This window comes from Cnephaeus nilssonii (genome assembly GCF_951640355.1).
Source record: "Cnephaeus nilssonii genome assembly, chromosome: Y".
In the NCBI taxonomy this organism is placed as follows: domain Eukaryota; kingdom Metazoa; phylum Chordata; class Mammalia; order Chiroptera; family Vespertilionidae; genus Cnephaeus; species Cnephaeus nilssonii.
Genome location: NC_137096.1, coordinates 3364516 through 3382840, shown reverse-complemented (window position 1 = coordinate 3382840; position 18325 = coordinate 3364516). Strand labels below are relative to the sequence as shown.

At 44.1% G+C, this 18325-nt stretch overlaps 1 protein-coding gene across 4 annotated transcripts in view; it reads right to left on the bottom strand.

Annotated features, from left to right (window-relative positions):
- Positions 1 to 7575: 7575 nt before the first annotated feature.
- The window catches only part of LOC307096443 (gamma-taxilin-like), a 108136-nt gene continuing 97386 nt past the window's right edge, over positions 7576 to 18325 (bottom strand). For all 4 annotated transcript variants that reach the window (XM_079766055.1, XM_079766058.1, XM_079766056.1 and 1 more), the window contains 2 exons: positions 10704 to 10799; positions 7576 to 9768 (listed from right to left, as the gene is read on the bottom strand). In XM_079766055.1, the coding sequence (XP_079622181.1) occupies positions 9448 to 9768; positions 10704 to 10799 (417 nt within the window). In that variant the 3' untranslated portion in view covers positions 7576 to 9447. The remainder of the gene's footprint in view (positions 9769 to 10703; positions 10800 to 18325) is intronic.

The window sequence follows — 18325 nt, the reverse complement described above, 5'->3', positions numbered from 1 at the left end:
TATTTCAGCAAAACCCAGGATCCAAAGTCTGCAGTACCCTATGGCTCCCAGGAATTCCCGTACTTGCCGCTTTGTCTTTGGGGTGGGTATTGAGAGGATGGCCTGAACTCTATGATTTGAGAGGGTCCGCTTACCTTCTTCGATGTTATATCCTAGGTACATTACCTTGGTTGAGCACAGATGGGCCTTATTGGCTGACACACGGTACCCAAGTTGATCCAGCGTCACCAGCAGGTCCCAGGTTGCCTGTTGACATTTCTCCCGGTCCCCAGTAGCAAGTCATCGACATACTGGAGTAGGGTGACGCCCGGGTGACTATGACGGTACTCCTTTAAGTCCTGGTTCAGAGCCTCATCAAACAAGGTAGGGGAGTTCTTAAATCCCCGAGGAAGCCTTGTCCAGGTTAACTGTTCTGACTCCCCCTCTTCTGGTTTTGTCCATTCAAAAGCAAAAATTGGCTGGCTCTGTGGCACCAATGGGAGGGAGAAAAAGGCATCTTTTAAGTCTAAGACCGTATAATATCAGTGCTCAGGCCAGAGCCGGCTCAGGAGGGTGTACGGGTTGGGCACCATTGGGTGGATAGTCTCTACTCTTTTATTAACTTCTCGTAAGTCCTGGACTGGCCTAAAGTCCTCTGTCCCAGGCTTCTGGACGGGGAGTAAAGGGGTGTTCCATGCAGACTGGCAGGGAATCAGGATCCCAGCCTCCCTTAATCTTAGGATGTGCTTTTCTATCCCTATTTTCGCCTTCTGGCTCATAGGGTACTGCTGCACCCTAACTGGGGTGGCTGTACTGGTTAGCTGGATCACTATAGGGGGTCTGTGAGCTGCTAATCCGGTGGGTTTCCTTCCGCCCAGACCCCCGGTATTTCCTCTCGGAGCCTCCCAAGGTAAGGATCCTGCGGAGGGGGCTCTGAAGGTCCTTCATGCAGCCTGTATTCCTCCTCTAGGGGACAAGTGAGGAGGAGAATCGTTTTTCCTAGTCTGTGGGTCCCCAAGAAGCACCTGAGGTTCCCCTCCTTCAAAGGAAATTGTGGCCTGGAGTTTGCTGAGCAGATCCCTCCCTAGGAGGGGATAGGGACATTCAGGCATAACGAGGAAGGAATGGGTAACAGTCTTTTTCCCGAGGTTAGCAATCTGGGCTTGTGTCCGGGGTAAGACTTTATTCGTCCTGTGGCCCCCTGGATGGGAGTTCTGTCCTTAGAAACTGGCTCAGCTGGGTGTTGCAGTAAGAGAAGGCGGCTCCAGTGTCTATTAGAAAATCTACTGGCTTGGCCCCCACATTTAGCGTTACCCGGGGCTCCTGGGGGCCCACAGAGCCCTGACGCCTTCAGTCCACACCTTCCACTAACACCGGGACTGCCTCATTCCCTGGCCGCTCAGGACACTCCCGTTTCCAGTGCCCTTCTTTCTTACAGTAGGCACACTGGTTTTTCCCCAGCCGGGTCTTTTGGTTCTGTCCTCTCTTCTCCCATTCCATTCTTCCCATCCCTCTTTGCTGTCCCTTCACTTCATTCATGGCTAGAAGGACCTTTGCCATTCTGGTGTTTAGGTTAGCAGTCCGATCTTCTCGGTTGTTAAAGACCTTCTGGGCTACCTCAACCAGTTCTGAAAGTGACTTCCCCTCAAAGCCTTCTAACTTCTGTAATTTTTTTCTAATATCTGGGGCCGACTGGGACACAAACGCTACATTGATAGCCCGCCGATTCTCTGGGGCATCAGGGTCTATTGGGGTGTACACCCGATATGCCTCACAGAGCCTCTCAAGGAAGGCAATGGGGCTCTCGTTTGGTCCCTGGACTGTTTCTGTTACTTTGGAAAGGTTGGTGGGCTTCCTAGCTGCCGCTCGGATGCCCCTCAGGAGAGTCTGGCGATACCTGTCGAGAGCCTCCCTTCCCAGGTCAGTGTTGTGATCCCATTGTGGCCTTCCGGATGAAAAAGTAGCCTCGATCCTCCCTGGGTCTGTGGTGGGTTGGTCTTCTGGCCCAAGGACTAACTTTCTCCCTTCCCCTCTGACTCTCTCTCTCTTCTGAGGTGAAAAGGGTCTGAAGGAGCTGCTGGCAGTCATCCCAGGTTGGCTGGTGGGTGAAAAAGACTGACTCCAGGAGTGAAATCAGACCTTGGGGATTCTGGGAGAATGATGGGTTTTGGTTCTTCCAGTTGTATAGGTCACTGGTTGAAAATGGGACATAGATCATAAAAGGCTGACCATCAGGTCCTAAATCAGGGGGACTCGTCTGGCATAGAGGTAACATGGGAGCAGGGCCACTGAGATCTGTCTCTCTCTCCCCTCTGCTGGTCAGGTCCGGTGGGCCATAAGGGGTCCCGGTCCGGGTGTGGGGTGGACTGAAAGGGTTGTTCATGGACAGAGTCTGAGTGGGAGGCCAATTGTCCGGGCCCACAGGGGCCATGGACTTGGGTCCAGATTTTCTCTCACTCTGGGCGGAGGCACCTGCGGGAGTGTGGGGTAGAGGGGTGTTGCCAGGGTCAGGTTCCCAGGGGCTCCTCCTGCTTGTCCCGTTGATAATGTTGGTGCCAGAAGTGGCGGGACAATGGAACTAGGAGGCATTTGTGAGGGTACTGGGGCCTCCCCAGAGGCAGAGGGGCCCACCTACAGTTGGGGCTCTGGAGGGGGAACATAAGGGTAGGCCAGTGGTTGGGGACTATTCCTCGGGGTCATTTGGTAAGACCTTAGGGTCTACCTTCTTGTCTCCTTTTGGGGAATGAGCCAATAAAACGGTCTGTCTCTGTCCCAATTTCCTTTCTTGGCCCTGGCAATTTTTCAACCACCGGGGTTTTTCAGTGAGAATGTCAATTCAAATTTGAATATAAGGGATTTGGTCAGGGTGACCTGGATGGCCATAAACAATATGATGAACCTTATAAGCCATTCCTAAGTCATAGGTCCCGGTGGATGGCCACCCAACCCCAAATGTGGGCCATTCTAATTCACACAATCTCTGCAAATCAAGACTATTAACCAACGTCCCGTAGTCTCCTCCGCGCTGTTTGAAGCCTGAAAATTCTTAAGAAAACATTGTAAGGGGGTAGACGTAGACATAGACGACTGGCCCTGGCCCATTTTAACAAAGACAAGGACAACAAAGACAAGACAAACCAGACACGTGCACCCTAAGGTCACACGTAACAGGGACCCCAGGTGCCGTCGCACCCGGGTGTCCAGACTCGGAGGCTTCGCTGCATCCAGCCCTCCTGTAGTCCACCAGGGGAACATTCCACAAACAGAAACCAGGTGCTTACCTCCCCACTGGAGGTCCAGGTGGCTCTTACTTTCAGATCGCGAATTTTGGAGGAGACACTCCGCCTCCCTGGAACCCAGGATGGAGACTGGAGTGTCCTCACCTGGGGTGTCCACCGGCAACGTGGCTGGAGTGTATCTCGCTGGGGTCTCCAAATGTTATGGGGCAACCCGCAAGAGACAACCACCAGAGACAGAGATCAAAATTTATGAGCCTTTAATAAACTGGCCAGTGACTGCAGTTGCAGCACTCTACCGCGGTAAAGGCCGAGCTGCAGTGCAGATCACAGGTGTTAAAGCAAATTTATACTCAGAAACCACAAGAGGGAGTTAGGACAGTTACAATGACAACCTAAAGGTTACAAAAGTTATTTCAGCCGTTTCCAAGAAACTCAGGGCACAGGTGCAACGCCTGGGCACGCTTGGCCAGAGCTTGAACTTCTAACTCCCTCTAAACTCCAACCAACCCATTGTTCAGTGACCTACTCTACCTTCCTCTGTCCTAAGGCATCCTGCCTCTAGGCAACGAAGGAGCTGTACAATGTTTGCAGCTCAGAACAGGGTTCCCTTGGGGCATGGGGCAGCCTAGGCAAGGGGCCTGCGGTGGTTTGCAGGCCGGCCATGCCCCCACAGTGACCCAAGCAGAGGCCCTGGTCTAGGATTTATTTATCTTCTATAATTGAAACTTTGTAGCCTTGAGCGGAGCCAAGCCTCCTGTTGCTCTGTGGCCACAGCCATTTCTGTTGGAATTTATTTATCTTCTATAATTGAAACTTTGTAGCCTTGAGCAAAGGCCAAGGCAGGCCAGGGCTGCGGAAGCTTGGCTTCCTCCATCGCCAGGGGCAACTCAAGCCTCCTGCTCTCTCCAGCTCCGTGGCTGCGGCCATTTTTGTTGAGATTTATTTATCCTCTATAATTGAAACTTTGTAGCCTTGAGTGGAGGCCTGGGCCCGCCAGGGTGTGTGGAAAGCTTTGTTTCCTCCATTGCCGGGGAAACACAACCTCCTCCTCTCTCTGTGGCCACAGCCATCTTGGTTGGGTTAATTTACATACTCGCTCCTGATTGGCTGGTGGGCGTGGCTTGTGGTTATAGTGGAGTGATGGTTAATTTGCATATTACTCTTTTATTAGATAGTACTATATATACACGAAATTCATGCACTGGTGCTGGGGGGTGTCCCTCAGCCCTGCCTGAACCCTCTCCAATCTGGGACCCCTCAGGGGATGTCCTACTCCCAGTTTAGGTCCAATCCCACAGGCAGTCGGACATCCCTATCACAATCCAGGACTGCTGGATCCTAATCACTTGCCTGTCTGCCAGCCTGATCATCCCTTAACCACTCCCCTACAATCCTGATCGACGCCTAACTGCTCCCCTGCCAGTCCGATTGCCCCCAAATGCCCTCCCCTGCAGGCCTTGTTGCCCCCAACTCCCCTCATCTGCTGACCTGGTCACCCCCAACTGCCTTCCTCTGCAGGCCTGCTCACCACCAACTGCCTTCCCCTGCTGGCCATCTTTGACTACATGGGGCGGACATCTTCTGTGATGGCATAAAGGTCAATTTGCATATTACCTCCTTATTATATAGGCCCACTGCACGAATTCATTCATGGGTGGGGTCTGGCCAACCCAGCCCCAATCAGCGGATCAGGGCGGGCCTGTCGGGAGGAGACGGCGGGAGGTTAGCTGGTGGACCCGCCCTGATCAGGGCCTGATCAGGGACAGGCCAGCTGGAAGGAGGGGTAGTAGACAATTGGCTGGCCAGGCTCAGCCCCCATTGGGCTGGTTTGCTGGCCACAGTGGGTGTCATAATGACCGCTTATTCTGGTTGCTGGCTCTCTCTATATATAGACACCTGGTACACGATTTCATGCATGGGTGGGGTCCCTCAGCATGGTGGTGATTGAGGCCTATCAAGGGGAGGGACCATGCGAGACTGGCCAGCCAGAGGAGGGGCTGCAGAAGGTTGGCCGGCTAGGGGGAGGGGCCACAGGAAGTTAAGTTGGCCGGCCATGGGAGGTTGGCTGTGGGAACACACTGACCACCAGGGGGAAGCTCCTGCATTAAGAGTCCATCCCCGGTGGTCAGTGCACGTCATAGCAACTGGTCAACCGGTCATTCCAGTCGTTTGGTCGCTTAGGCTTATATATATATATACTAGTGGCCCTGGCCTGCTCACCCCCAACTACCCCCCTGCTGGCCTGCTCACTCCAAACTCCCCACCCCCACCCCCCACCCCGCTGTCCTGATCACCTCCAACTGACCCCCACTGATGGCCTGCTCACCCCCAAGCGGTCCCCCTGCTGGTCTGCTTACCCCCAATGGCTCCTGCCATCTCATCCTGGCCTGATCACCTGCTGGCAACCCAAGGTCCCAGCCCCTCTTTTTTTTTTTTTTTTTCAGCGCCTCCTTGAGTGGAGGGCCGGCTGGAAGCAAGTATCTAGGATTTATTAATCTTCTATAACTTAAACTTTGTAGCCTTGAGTGGAGGCCAGGGTCGGCCAGGAAGCTTGGCTTCCTCCATCACTGGGGGCAACCCAAGCCTGCTTCTTGCTCCAGCTCAGTGAAAAAAGTACCCAGAAAGAAATAGCCAACAGTATAGTGATTACCAGAATGAAAGGAGGGTGGGCAGATGGAAGATGATAAAGGGTGGGAAATAATTAAAGCGGAGGGACTTGACTTTGAGTGGTGAGTGCAGGATGCATTATGCAAATGATGTATTGAGTTGTACACGTGAAACCAATGTCACCTGGATAAATTAAATATAAATTCATTTAAAAATAAAATGAAGTTACACAATTTGTTTCTATGTGGAAACTTTTCTAGCATCATGTTATGTAGTATTTTAAAATGACTTCTTTCAAATATCCTATCTAATAAAAGAGTAATATGCAAATTGACCACACCTCCGCTATACCCACAAGCCACGCCCACCAGCCAATCAGGAGCAAGTATGCAAATTAACCCAACCAAGTTGGCTGCAGCCACAGAGAGAGCAGGAGGCTTGGGTTTCCCCGGTAATGGAGGAAGCCAAGCTTTCCGCCTGCCCTGGCGGGCCCAGGCTTCCACTCAAGGCTACAAAGTTTCAATTATAGAAGATAAATAAATCCCAACAAAAATGGCTGCAGCCACAGAGCGAGCAGTCGGGAGGGACCAGGTCTGCAAGGGAGGGCATTTGTGGTGATCAGGCCAGCAGGGGAGGGCAGTTGGGAGGGACCAGGCCTGAAAGGGAGGGCAGTTGGGGACAATCAAGCCTGCAGGGGAGGGCAGTTAGGGGTGACCAGGCCGGCAGAGGAGGGAAGTTGGGGGCAACCGGGCCAGCAGGGAAGGGCAGTTGGGGGGGGGGGACCCAGGCCTGCAGGGGAGAGCAGTTGGGGGGGACCAGGCCTGCAGGGGAGGGCAGTTAGGGGTGACCAGGCCTGCAGGGGAGGGCAGTTAGGGGTGACCAGGCCTGCAGGGGAGAGCAGTTAGGGATGACCAGGCCTGCAGGGGAGGGCAGTTAGGGGCAAACAGGCTGGCAGGGGAGCAGTTAGGCATCAATCAGGCTGTTAGGGAAGTGGTTAGGGGGTGATCAGGCTGGCAGGCAGAAGCGGTTAGGGGCAATCAGGAAGGCAGGCAGGCGAGCAGTTGGGAGCCGGCAGTCCTGGATTGTAGGCCAGCAGTCCTACCAGGATCGGGCCTAAACGGGCAGTGGGACATCCCTCGAGGGGTCCCAAATTGGAGAGGGTGCATGCTGGGCTGAGGGACACACACACCAACGTGCACTGGGCCTCTAGTTACAAATAAAAAGCTTATTGCTATAATTCTTACAATTTTGATAAAATAAGAAACTTGCTTACATAGGATTGAAGGACTTAACTTTTGCTTAAATATCACTGAAATCCTATATATAAGTATCCTTGCTAAGATCAGCTAGCACTAGAGAAATTCAAGTCTTGCCCAAGTTATATTATAGAAATATTCTAGAATCACCCACTTCAAAAGAAAAAAAATGCCAACAGAGCTCAGGCTGAATAAAATGACTTGCCAACCAATCAGAGAGTAGTCTCCTCTACTCTATTCTCATCTTATTTACATTGTGTAATAATTAACTAAGAGAAATTAGCTTTTTATAAGAATTATCTTGGAACTTGATAATAATTCATCATTAAATTTAAAGAACACACAGAGGCTGTTAAATTAATCATTTCATATTTACTAAACCTTAACAGAGTAGAAAAAATAAGATTCATATTAGTGAAAAATCTCTACAAAATATCTTTGAAAAATGAAGACTGCCTCATCAATTCTGTATTTCCATGAAGGATGTGAGCTATAAAAATAAAGCAGTGTATTTAGTACTACACCCTTTTTTTGGTTATTTTCATTTACAGTCTGAAAGAGGTAGATTTTTCTGCAACAACTGAGAAGTGAATTGTGATAACAGGTGTAATAAGACAGTCATACACAACTAAAAATTAAGTCTCATAACCACAAAATGTATTTCTATAAATTTGAAGATGAAATGCTTTGCTATTTTGCACCCACGTTCTTTTGTCTACATTAAAATCCACTACCTAATTGTTTTAGAAGTTTCCACAAAAAGGTGCACAACACAATTTAACTTATTTCAGCATTTAAACTTTTTGTGGGTGAGCTATAGTATTTTCCAAACACGGTTGAAAAACAAAGGGTCAGATACCATATATTTTAGATTTGCTCAAGTAGAAAAACAGACTTGGCCAACTTGGGTTCAAGAACATAGTAGAAACTGTGAATCCTACATACTAATTTAAAAAAGAACTATTCTCATTAGTTACCGTGACCTCTTTTTTTCACTTGGTTAACAAATTCTAAAAGGAAACTGAAAGCTTACCAAACAATCCAGTTCCTTTTAATATCTTCTACTACTACACAATATTATCTAATATACTTAGTTCACCTAAAACAATAGACAAAGTGCTGTCACTCATAAAGCTCTCAGCTCCATTACCTTCTACACAAAACAAGTGACCCAGAGAAGTGTGATGGGCTACACAACTACTTAATAAAATGTTAAGAGCTTACAAGCAGCAGGGTCCTAGTAAAATATGCTCAATTTTAAATTCTATTTCTGACATGTACCTTCATTTCTTTTCAAAGAATTGGGGACAATATTTCATTTAGTAGCTACTAATAAAATTTGGATGGGGGATTGTTTGATTATGCTAATTCTGGCATAGTAATTAGTCAAATTTCATGTACATTGTTTTTTCTTCAACATCTAGCCTGTTGATTATCATGGCCAATGATGGAAATTTTTAAATATTTCACACTCTAGGCTCTTTTTCTTATTGCATAATTTTGCATTTTAACCCATTTTAAATCACAAGTGTGACAAGGAAATTTAAATAAAATATTAAGTTTTTAGACACTGAAATAAAAGAAATTAAGGAATGAAATTACAATGTTCAGAAATTTCCCCATTTTATATGCAGAGACCTAGTACCGATTTCTTCTTTATATGTCTGTTCTAACCTGAAATTAAAGCAATATAATTGTTTTTAGTCACATACAACATTTAGCACGTTTGTCCAATGACTTGTCTATATATCCTGATTTCTTTACAAATGGTATGTTCATATATATGTAACTTACCAAAACTCTAAATCAAGATGTGCAGTTATCTCAATTTGTGAAGTGATTATTATCAAAAAGCTAGTATGAATTAAATATGCTCTGCTTGTTTCATATCCCACACTTAGGTTTTATTTTTCACTTGGTATTTAAATGAGCTATCACACGAAACTAATCATTTTTATATTTTCTTGTGTTATTGGCTAGAGAGTTTAAATTAATTTTTACATAGGAACCCATTGTCAGAACAAATCTAAATTTAATGATAATTATATGCAAAGGAACAGATAAGACAATGAACACAGAAACATACATTAAAAGGACAAGGTAATGAACACATATTCCAATAAAGGGAAAATAAGGCAGCTATGCAATGTAGCTCTGGAAATGTATACATTAAACAATACAAAACTGCTAGGCAGCCTCCTGTATCGAATAGTTCAGAAGTTCCAAGAAAATACAGAAGTGGTAGAAAATGTAATAAAACTTTCATCTGAAAATCAATACTAGCTGCTTCAGAAAAGTTATATAGAAAATATATCTTTCAATATAGTCATCAGTCTTAACTGAGTTCAGTAATCTCATTAACTGAATCAATGCCCTGAAGAGATTATGTGGGACGGGTCTTTTGAACAGTGTTTTGTTTTATTTTCTGTCTTGGTTTCATCCTGCAAGTAGATTCCTGGAGCTCTCTTAGAGGAAGTGTTCAATTCTTTCTGAAAAGCAACAGTAGTACAGGGCTTTATCACAGCTGTTGCTAAATCTACATCTGTTTCTTTTACAGAGACTTGCTCTTTCAGGACTTCCACCTTCTCATTGAGCTCATTTCTTTCCATTTGAAGAGCTCTAAACAGCTTCTCTAACCGTCCCAGTTTCATTTGAGAGGACTTGTATTCTTTATCACGAATAGTTTTCTGAAGAGAAAAAAAGACAGAATTTATGTAATCTTTGTATATATAAAAAGAAATTAGATTATTGTATACAAAATTAACTAATCTAAGCCATACTTGAAACTACTTTTTATCATCTCTTGGACATCACAGTATATATACTGATATTTAAAGTATTTATAATTATATGAAGCAATGCAAAAATTAAATTCTTTGTCATATTTTCTTCAAATAATCAAGATCTACTTCATGACTTTAAGCAGTAAGTATTAAGGAAATTCAGCATCTTAATTTAAAATGCTAGAAATAGGAATGTTTTTATGTCTACATAAATTTTTTTTTCTCTTCCACTTTTTAGAGCCCTAATGTTTTCACATTGTGAAATGTTATAAACTAGCCCTACCAAGTTTATGTAAGTGAGACATTTAGAAACTGTATATGGAATTCATTTCACTGTTATTTACAACAAGTATGACAAAAAGTAGTTTGTCACCTTTTGGAAAGAATAAGTCAGGGCAGAAAAGCAGTAAGTTACAAGTCTGTGTTCTCTCCATAGGAATTCTTAATCAAATTGTCTTTACTGAAGATCACTGACTCTCAGGTTTTGGCCTTTGAACCAACATCAGTATTACTTGGATAATGTTTAGAATTGCAAATTCTTGGGCTATATCCCAAATTTAATGAATCAAAAACTTTGAGGGGAGCAGTATGCCAAGTTTAATAAATTCTTAATCTGCATAAGCTCATTTACTATAGAAGAAAGCAAAATTGAGATACTTTAAAGCTGTCTATAACATACACCTGAACTAATTAGTTGGGGAAATAAGTTTACATACCTAAATCTAACTTAAATAAACTAATCAAACCAGCAATTACTTTAGTAAACATTGGATATTCCAGCCTGCCTTAATATTGAAATAAATAAGCATTCACTATTCAGTCATGTAAAACCTTCTCACCTCTTCAGCCATTTGTAGAAGTACTTTATTATTACTTTCCCATTTGGTACGCCATATTATCATTTCTTTTTCCAGTTTCTTAATTTTCTTTGTCATCTGTGAATCAACACAATATGAACTTAAATTCTATATTGAATTCTCTGACCTACCTACAACAGAAAGTTTTTTTTCTTTAAAAGCTCTTTTATTTTTATAAGTTTCCTAATAATCTTACTCTTTATTCTTTTGGCAATTTTTCCATTTGTACTTTCCTATTGATATTTTAGTGGAGGAATATGTTTTAATGTATTTGACCCCTGGATTATTATTTTTAATACTAGAGGCCTGGGGCATGGATTTGTGCACACTGAAAGGAAATTAATTAGAAAGTGGCTGGCGGGTTGGGACTGGGCAATTATAGGCCAGACATGCCCTGGAGCCAATCTCCTGTGGTCCCTCCCTGGCCTGTTGCACCTGAGGCACACTGGGGCTTGAAGGTCATTTGCGGAGTGAGCAGGGTCCCTCCTGCAGATGGGGTCCCTCGGCCTGGCTTGTGGGGATCGGGCTGAAACCGGCAGTATGACATCCCCCGAGGGGTCCCAGAGTGCAAGAGGACACTTTGCAAGACTGCTGTTGCTCTGCAGCTCCTGCATTGAGCATCTGCCTCTTGGTGGTCAGTGTGCATCATACCTACCAGCTGGTTGGCCAGTCGCTTAGCCTTTTACATTTGCAGATTTTTTTTTTTTTTTTACTGTTGATAGTATTACGTCTCCCATTTTCCCCCTTCAGAAACATTTTATAATATTCCTCCCCTCTCTCATCACTGCACTTGCCTCTACTAGCTGATAGTCTGCATGTCTTTATAAAAACCAAATTTTATGTTCTTAGTTTCAGAGGAAGAACTAAGTGCTAACTTCAGATACCGCACTTAACTCTCTCATAAGGCTGCAATGCATTTCATTCCAACGGAAGATACAAGACTTCCTACTTCCTCAGTTATATATAAAAAAAGTCCTTGTTCTTGAGTTTGCTGAATATAGTACACTAGAGGCCCGGTGCATGACATTCTTACACTGGGGGGAGGGGTATGGAAGGGGGTGTCCCTCACCCTGACCTGCACCCTCAGGGGATATTGCTACAACGTATGTCTGGTATTTTGCTGCCTGTGGATTCCTCTAATATTTTCATGGTTTCCTGTCTTATGTTTAAGGCCTTTATCCATTTTGAGTTTACTTTTGTGTATGGTGTAAGTTGGTGGTCTAGTTTCATTTTTTTTGCGTGTATCTGTCCAATTTTCCCAACATCATTTATTGGAGAGACTGTGTTGACTCCATTGTATGCTCTTGTCTCCTTTGTCAAATATTGAGCATAATGGCTTGGGTGGATTTCTGGGTTCTCTGTTCTGCTCCACTGGTCTATGTCTCTTCTTGTGCCAGTACCAGGCAGTTTTGAGAACAGTGGCTTTGTCATACAGCTTGAAATCTGGTATTGAGATCCCTCCTACTTTATTCTTCTTTCTCAGGATTGCTGCAGCTATTCGGGGTCTTTTTTTTTATTCCATAAGAATTTTTGGAGAGTCTGTGAAATATTCCATTGGTATCTTAATGGAGATTGCATTAAATTTATAGATTGCTTTGGGCAGTATGGACATTTTAATGATGTTGATTCTACCAATCCATGAACACTGTATATTCTTCCAACTGTTTATGTCTTCCTCTATCTCATTTTTCAACATCCTGTAGTTTTCCGAGTACAGCTCTTTTACCTCCTTAGTTAAATTTATCCTAGGTATCTTAATTTTTTTGTTGCAATAATAAATGGGTTTCTTTAGCTTCTCTTAATGTGAGTTCATTATTGGTTTATAAAAAAGCTATAGATTTCTGGGTGTTAATTTTGTATCCTGTTACATTGCCAAATTCATTTATTAAGTGTAGTTTTTTGATGGAATCTTTGGTGTTTTCTACAATATTAAATCATCTGCGAATAATGCCAGTTTTACTTCTTTCCCAATTTGGAAGCCTTTTATTGCTTGTCTGATCGCTATGACTAGCACTTTCAGTACTCTGTCCAACAGGAGTGGTGAAAGTGGGCATCCTTGCCTTGTTCCTGTTCTTAGGGGAAATGGTTTTAGCTTTTACCCATTGAGTATGATGTTGGCTGTAGGTTTGTCATATATGGCCTTTATCATGTTGAGATATACTCCCTCTATTCCCACTGTGCTGAGATTTTATTCTAGAAATGGGTGTTGAATTTTGTCAGATGCTTTTTCTGCGTCTATCACTATGATCGTGTGATTTTTGTATTTCAATTTGTTCATGTGATTTATCATGTTTATTGATTTGCAAATATTGTACCAGCTTTGCATACCTGGAATAAAACTCACTTGATCATGGTGTATGGTCTTTTTAATATATTGCTGGATGTGATTTGCTAACTTTTTTTGGGGATTTTAGGATCTACGTTCATCAGGGTTATTGGCCTATAATTCTCTTTCTTTGTAGTGTCTTTATCTGGTTATGCAATGAGGATAATTTTATGCTGGCTTCATAAAAGGAGTTTGGAAGTGTTCCTTCCTCTTGGGTTTTCTGAAATAGTTTGAGGAGTATAGGGGTTAGTAATTCTTTAAAGTTTGATAAAACTCCCTGTGATGCTGTCTGAACCCCGGTTTTGTTTGCTGAGAGTTTTTTTGATTACTGCTTCTATTTTATCAGTTGTTATTGGCCTATTCAGGTTTTTTGATTCTGCCTGATTCAGTTTTGGGAGATTGCATTTTTTCTAGGAATTTGTCTATTTTCTCTACATTGTCCAGCTTGTTGGCATGTAGTTATTCATAGTATTTTCTTACAATCCTCTGTATTTCTGTGGTGCCAGTGATTATTCCTCCACTTCTGTTTCTGATTTTGTGTCATGTCTGTTTCTTGATGAGTCTGGCTAATGGGTTATCAATTTTGTTCATCCTTTCAAAGAACCAGCTCTTGGTTTCAATGATCTTTTTGTATTTATTATTTAGTCTCTGTGCTATTTCTGCTCTAGTCTTTATTATTTCCTTCTATTTGCTCTGGGCTTTTGCTTTAAGTTGTATGGTTAAATAGTTTATTGCTTATTTTCTTGTTTTTAGAGGTATGCTGGTAGTGCTATGATCTTCCATTTCAGGACTGCTTTTGATGTCTCCCAGAGATTTTGGGTTATTGTGTGTTCATTTTCATTTGTTCCAGGAAGTTTTTTCTTTCTTTCTTGATCCTGTTGGTAACCCAGTCATCTTCTCTAATAAAATGGTAATATGCAAATTAACCATCACTCCGCTACATAAGCCACGCCCACCAGCCAATCAGGGCGGGTATGCAAATTAACCCCAATCCAAGATGGCTACAGCCACAGAGAGCAAGGTTTCCCAGATAACAGAGCAAGCCAAGCTTTCCATAGCCGTTGCAGGCCTAAGCCTCCACTCAAGCTACAAAGTTTCAATTATAGAAGGTAAACAAATTCAAACTAATGGCGGCAGAATGGAGCTTGAGAGAGCAGGCCAGGGTTGCTGGCAGCAACAGGGGAAGCAAAGCTTTCCGCACACCCTGGCTGGGCCCACCCGCTTAAGGCTACAAAGTTTCAATTGTAGAAGGTGAATTAACTGCCACAGAAATGGCTCCGCCCCGGAGGGAACAACAGGCTTGGCTCCACTCCAGGCTACAAAGTTTCAATTGTAGAAGGAAAATAAATCCCAGATACCAGGGCCTCTGCTTGGGTTGCCAGGAGGCGTGGCCGGCCTGCAAACCACCACAGGCTCCTCGCTCAGGCCGCCCCACGCCCCAAGGGAACCCCACCCTGATCCGGGACACCCTTCAGGGCAAACCAGCTGGCCCCCACCTGTGCACCAGGCCTCTACTTAATAAAAGAGTAATATACAGATTGATCATCACTGCAACACACAATATAGCTGCCCCCATGTGGTCAAAGATCCTGCCCCCATGTGGACACAAGATGGCCACTACAAGATGGCCAGCAGGGGAGGGCAGTTGGGAGGCACCCAGCCTGCAAGGGAGGGCAGTTGAGAGGGACCAGGCTTGCAAGGGAGGGCAGTTGGAGGTGATCAACCCTGCAGGAGAGGGCAGTTAGGGGTGACCAGGCCGGCAGAGGAGGGTAGTTGGAGGTGATCAACCCTGCAGGAGAGGGCAGTTAGGGGTGACCAGGCTGGCAGAGGAGGGAAGTTGGGGACAAACAGGCTGGCAGGAGAGCAGTTAAGCATCAACCAGGCTGGCAACGGAGTGGTTAGGGGGTGATCAGGCTGGCAGGCGGAAGCGGTTAGGGGCAATCAGGAAGGCAGGCAGGCAAGCAGTTGGGAGCCAGCAGTCCTGGATTGTGAGAGGGATGTCCGACTGCCCTTTTAGGCCCAATCCCACCAGGATCGGGCCTAAAAGGGCAGTCGGACATCCCTCCAGGAGTCCCAGATTGGAGAGGGTACAGGCTGGGTTGAGGGACAACCCCCCGCCGTGCACGAATTTCGTGCGCCGGGCTTCTAGTTGTTTAATAACATGCTATTTAGCCTCTATGTGTTTGATGTTTTTGGGTGTTTTTACTGTAGTTGATTTTTCTTTTCTTTTTTAAATTTTTATTGATTTCAGAGGAAGGGAAAGGGAGAGATAGAAACATCAATGAGATAGAATCATTGATCGGCTACCTTCTGCACGCCTCCCACTGGGGATGGAGCCCACAACCCAGGCAAGTGCCCTTGACCTGAATCGAAGCTGGGACCCTTCAGTCTGCAGTCCAATGCTCTATCCACTGAGCCAAACCAGCCAGGGTTGCAGTTGATTTCTAATTCCATTCCACTGTGGTCTGAGAAGATGCTTGATATGATCTCAACTTTCTTACTCTTGTAGAGACTCGTTTTGTGTCCTACCATGTCATCTATCTTTGTGAATGATCCATGTGCACTTGAGAAGAATGTACATTCTGCTGCATTGGGGTGAAATGTTCTATATCAATTAAATCCATCTGATCCAGTGTGTCCTTTACAGTCTCTGTTTCCTTGTTAAGTTTTTGTCTGGAAGATCCAGTGAATCAGAGGGGTGCTAAAGTCCCCTTCTATGACTGTATTGTGGTCGATCTCTCCCTTAAGGCCTTTAGAGGTTTTTTTCATAAGTTAGGTGCATATGTTTATCAGGGTAATATCCTCTTGTTGAATTGATCCCTTTAGTATTATGTAGTGACCTTTTTTGTCTCTTGTGATGGCCTTCATTTTAAAGTCTATTTTGTCAGATCTGAGTATTGTTACTCCAGCTTTTTCATTTCCATTTGCATGGAAAATTTTTTCCATCCCTTCACTTTCATCCTGTGTTTTTGTTGTTGTTGTTTTTAGGTGGGTCCCTTGTAGACAGTATATAGTTGGGTCATGTTTTTGTATCCATTCAGCTACCCTATGTCTTTTCATTGGAGTGTTTAATCCTATTACATTTAGGGTTATTATTGATAGGTATTTATTTATTGCCATTTTAATTCTATACGGCTAGGTTTCTCTCTCTGTTTCTTCTTCTCATTACAGCAATCCCTTTTGCATTTCTTGTAATGCTGGCTTGGTAGTGATGTACTCCTTTAGCCTTTTTTTGGTCTGGGAAGCTTCTTATTTAGTTGTCTATTTTTGAATGATAGCCTTGATGGATACCGTAATCTTGGTCTCAGATCCTTGCTTTCCATTACCTCAAGTACTTCATGCTATTCCCTCTGGTCTGTAGAGTTTCTGATGAGACAACAGGTGTCAGCCTTATGGGCACTCCTTTGTAGGTAAGTTTTCTTTTCTCTTGTTGCCTTTAAGATTCTCTGTCTTTAATTTCTGACCCTTTAATTATGATGTGTCTGGGCGTGGGATTGTTTGGGTTCTTATTTAGGGTTCTCTGTGCCTCCCAAACTTGTGTGATTTTTCCTTTACCAGGTTAGGGAAGTTTTCTGCCATTATTTCTTCAAACACCTTCTCTATGCCTTTCTCCCTTTCTGCCTCTTCTGGCACACCTGATACTCTAATATTGTTATGTTTCACATTGTCCCACAGCTCCATTATGCTGTCCTCCTGTTTTTTGTTTTTTGTTTTTTCTTTGTGGTTCTCTGATTGATACTTTCAACTCTGTCTTCTATTTCACTGATTTGTTCCTTAGTTCCTCTAATTTGCCGTGTATTCCTTCCAATGTGTTCTTTATTTGTGTTGTCATTCTTTATCTCAGACTGTTTTTTCATGCTGCTGAGCATCTTTACCATCATTACTCTGAACTCTGTTTCAGATAAATTTCTTATCTCTGCTTCATTTCTCTCTTCTTCTGGAGAATTCTCTAGGTCTTTCATTGGAGGTTTATTTCTTTTGTCTCCTCATGTGGCTTTCTGTATGGGTTTGTGACTATGTATGAGGTAGATCCTCTGCAACTCTCAATCTCTAGTGCTGGACAGTATTAAAGGCTGTTTCTGACTAATTGGATGAGGCAAAGACTCAAAGCCCCCAGAGACTGCCTTTGCCGATACCGATTTGAATTGCCCCCAGGCAATCCTCCTCAGGAGAGCTTTTATTTTATCAGGTTGGGGCAGTTGCTTCTGCCTGGAGGCTATTTGTTATTTTTAATCTCCTTAGTGGCCTCAGGGCAAGGTGTTTTTCAATAGGGTGTGTCAACTGTCTTCCCCCCAGACAAGGCAGATGTCTATGTGGGAAAGATGTCCTCCCCGTGTCAGGGAATGACTCAGCCCAGGAAACTTGGGGTGTCTGCCTTCTGAGCTCTATCCCCCCAAGTCCCCAGTCCTGGCATCTGCTCTCACAGCTCCAGTCCATTCTGTTCTCTCTGCCAGAGCACAAAGTGGGTGGCTCCACAGGGAATTTTGTGTGTTGGGCCTTTAAGAGGGTGCCTGAATTTTCAGCTGTTACTCTCTGGCAGACAGCACCCTGCTGATTTTCAGAGTCAGATGTTATGTGGTTACCCTCCTTAGTTTTGGTGGTCTCTATTGGGGGGCCCAGCTTAGGGATTAGACCCCTGAGTTCTCAGTGGCAATCCCCACACCTGAGTTATCTCTCCAGGACTTCAGTTGCTGTCTGTGGGTGCCCAGCCAGCCTTTTTTTTGCCTCATCCCCTCCTATCAGTCTCTATGGGACCTCCATTTTGTGTCCTCTAGTGTCAGGGTTCTTTCCTGCCAGTTTTCCATTGATTATTCAGGAAGTTTTTTTGTATTTTAGCTGTATTATCAGTTTGTTCCTAGGAACATGACCATTCAGCATCCACTTACTCTGCCGCCAGTTTTAATTTCCCTCCTTATTCTCATTTTTAACAATGAAGAAAAAGAAAGATTAAACCACATGTCAATGGTCTCTAATAAATAATTTAAGTAATTATTAATGTGAGAAATCTGATTACTGTATACAAGCATTCAACCAGTATGCAATATCTGATAATAATGACTAATATATATTGACTGGTTATAAAATATCAGGCCTTATTGTTATTTATCTTCTAATGACAACCTTTATTTAAAATCTCAATTTTAAAGGGGAAATGCCAAATTAAATAGCTTGCCCCAAGGAAGTCACATAATGCAAAAACAGATCTCAGTTCCAGAATCTATGCTCCAAACTAAGGTGTTCCCTGTTTATTTCAGGACAGTGACAGATAACTGTACTC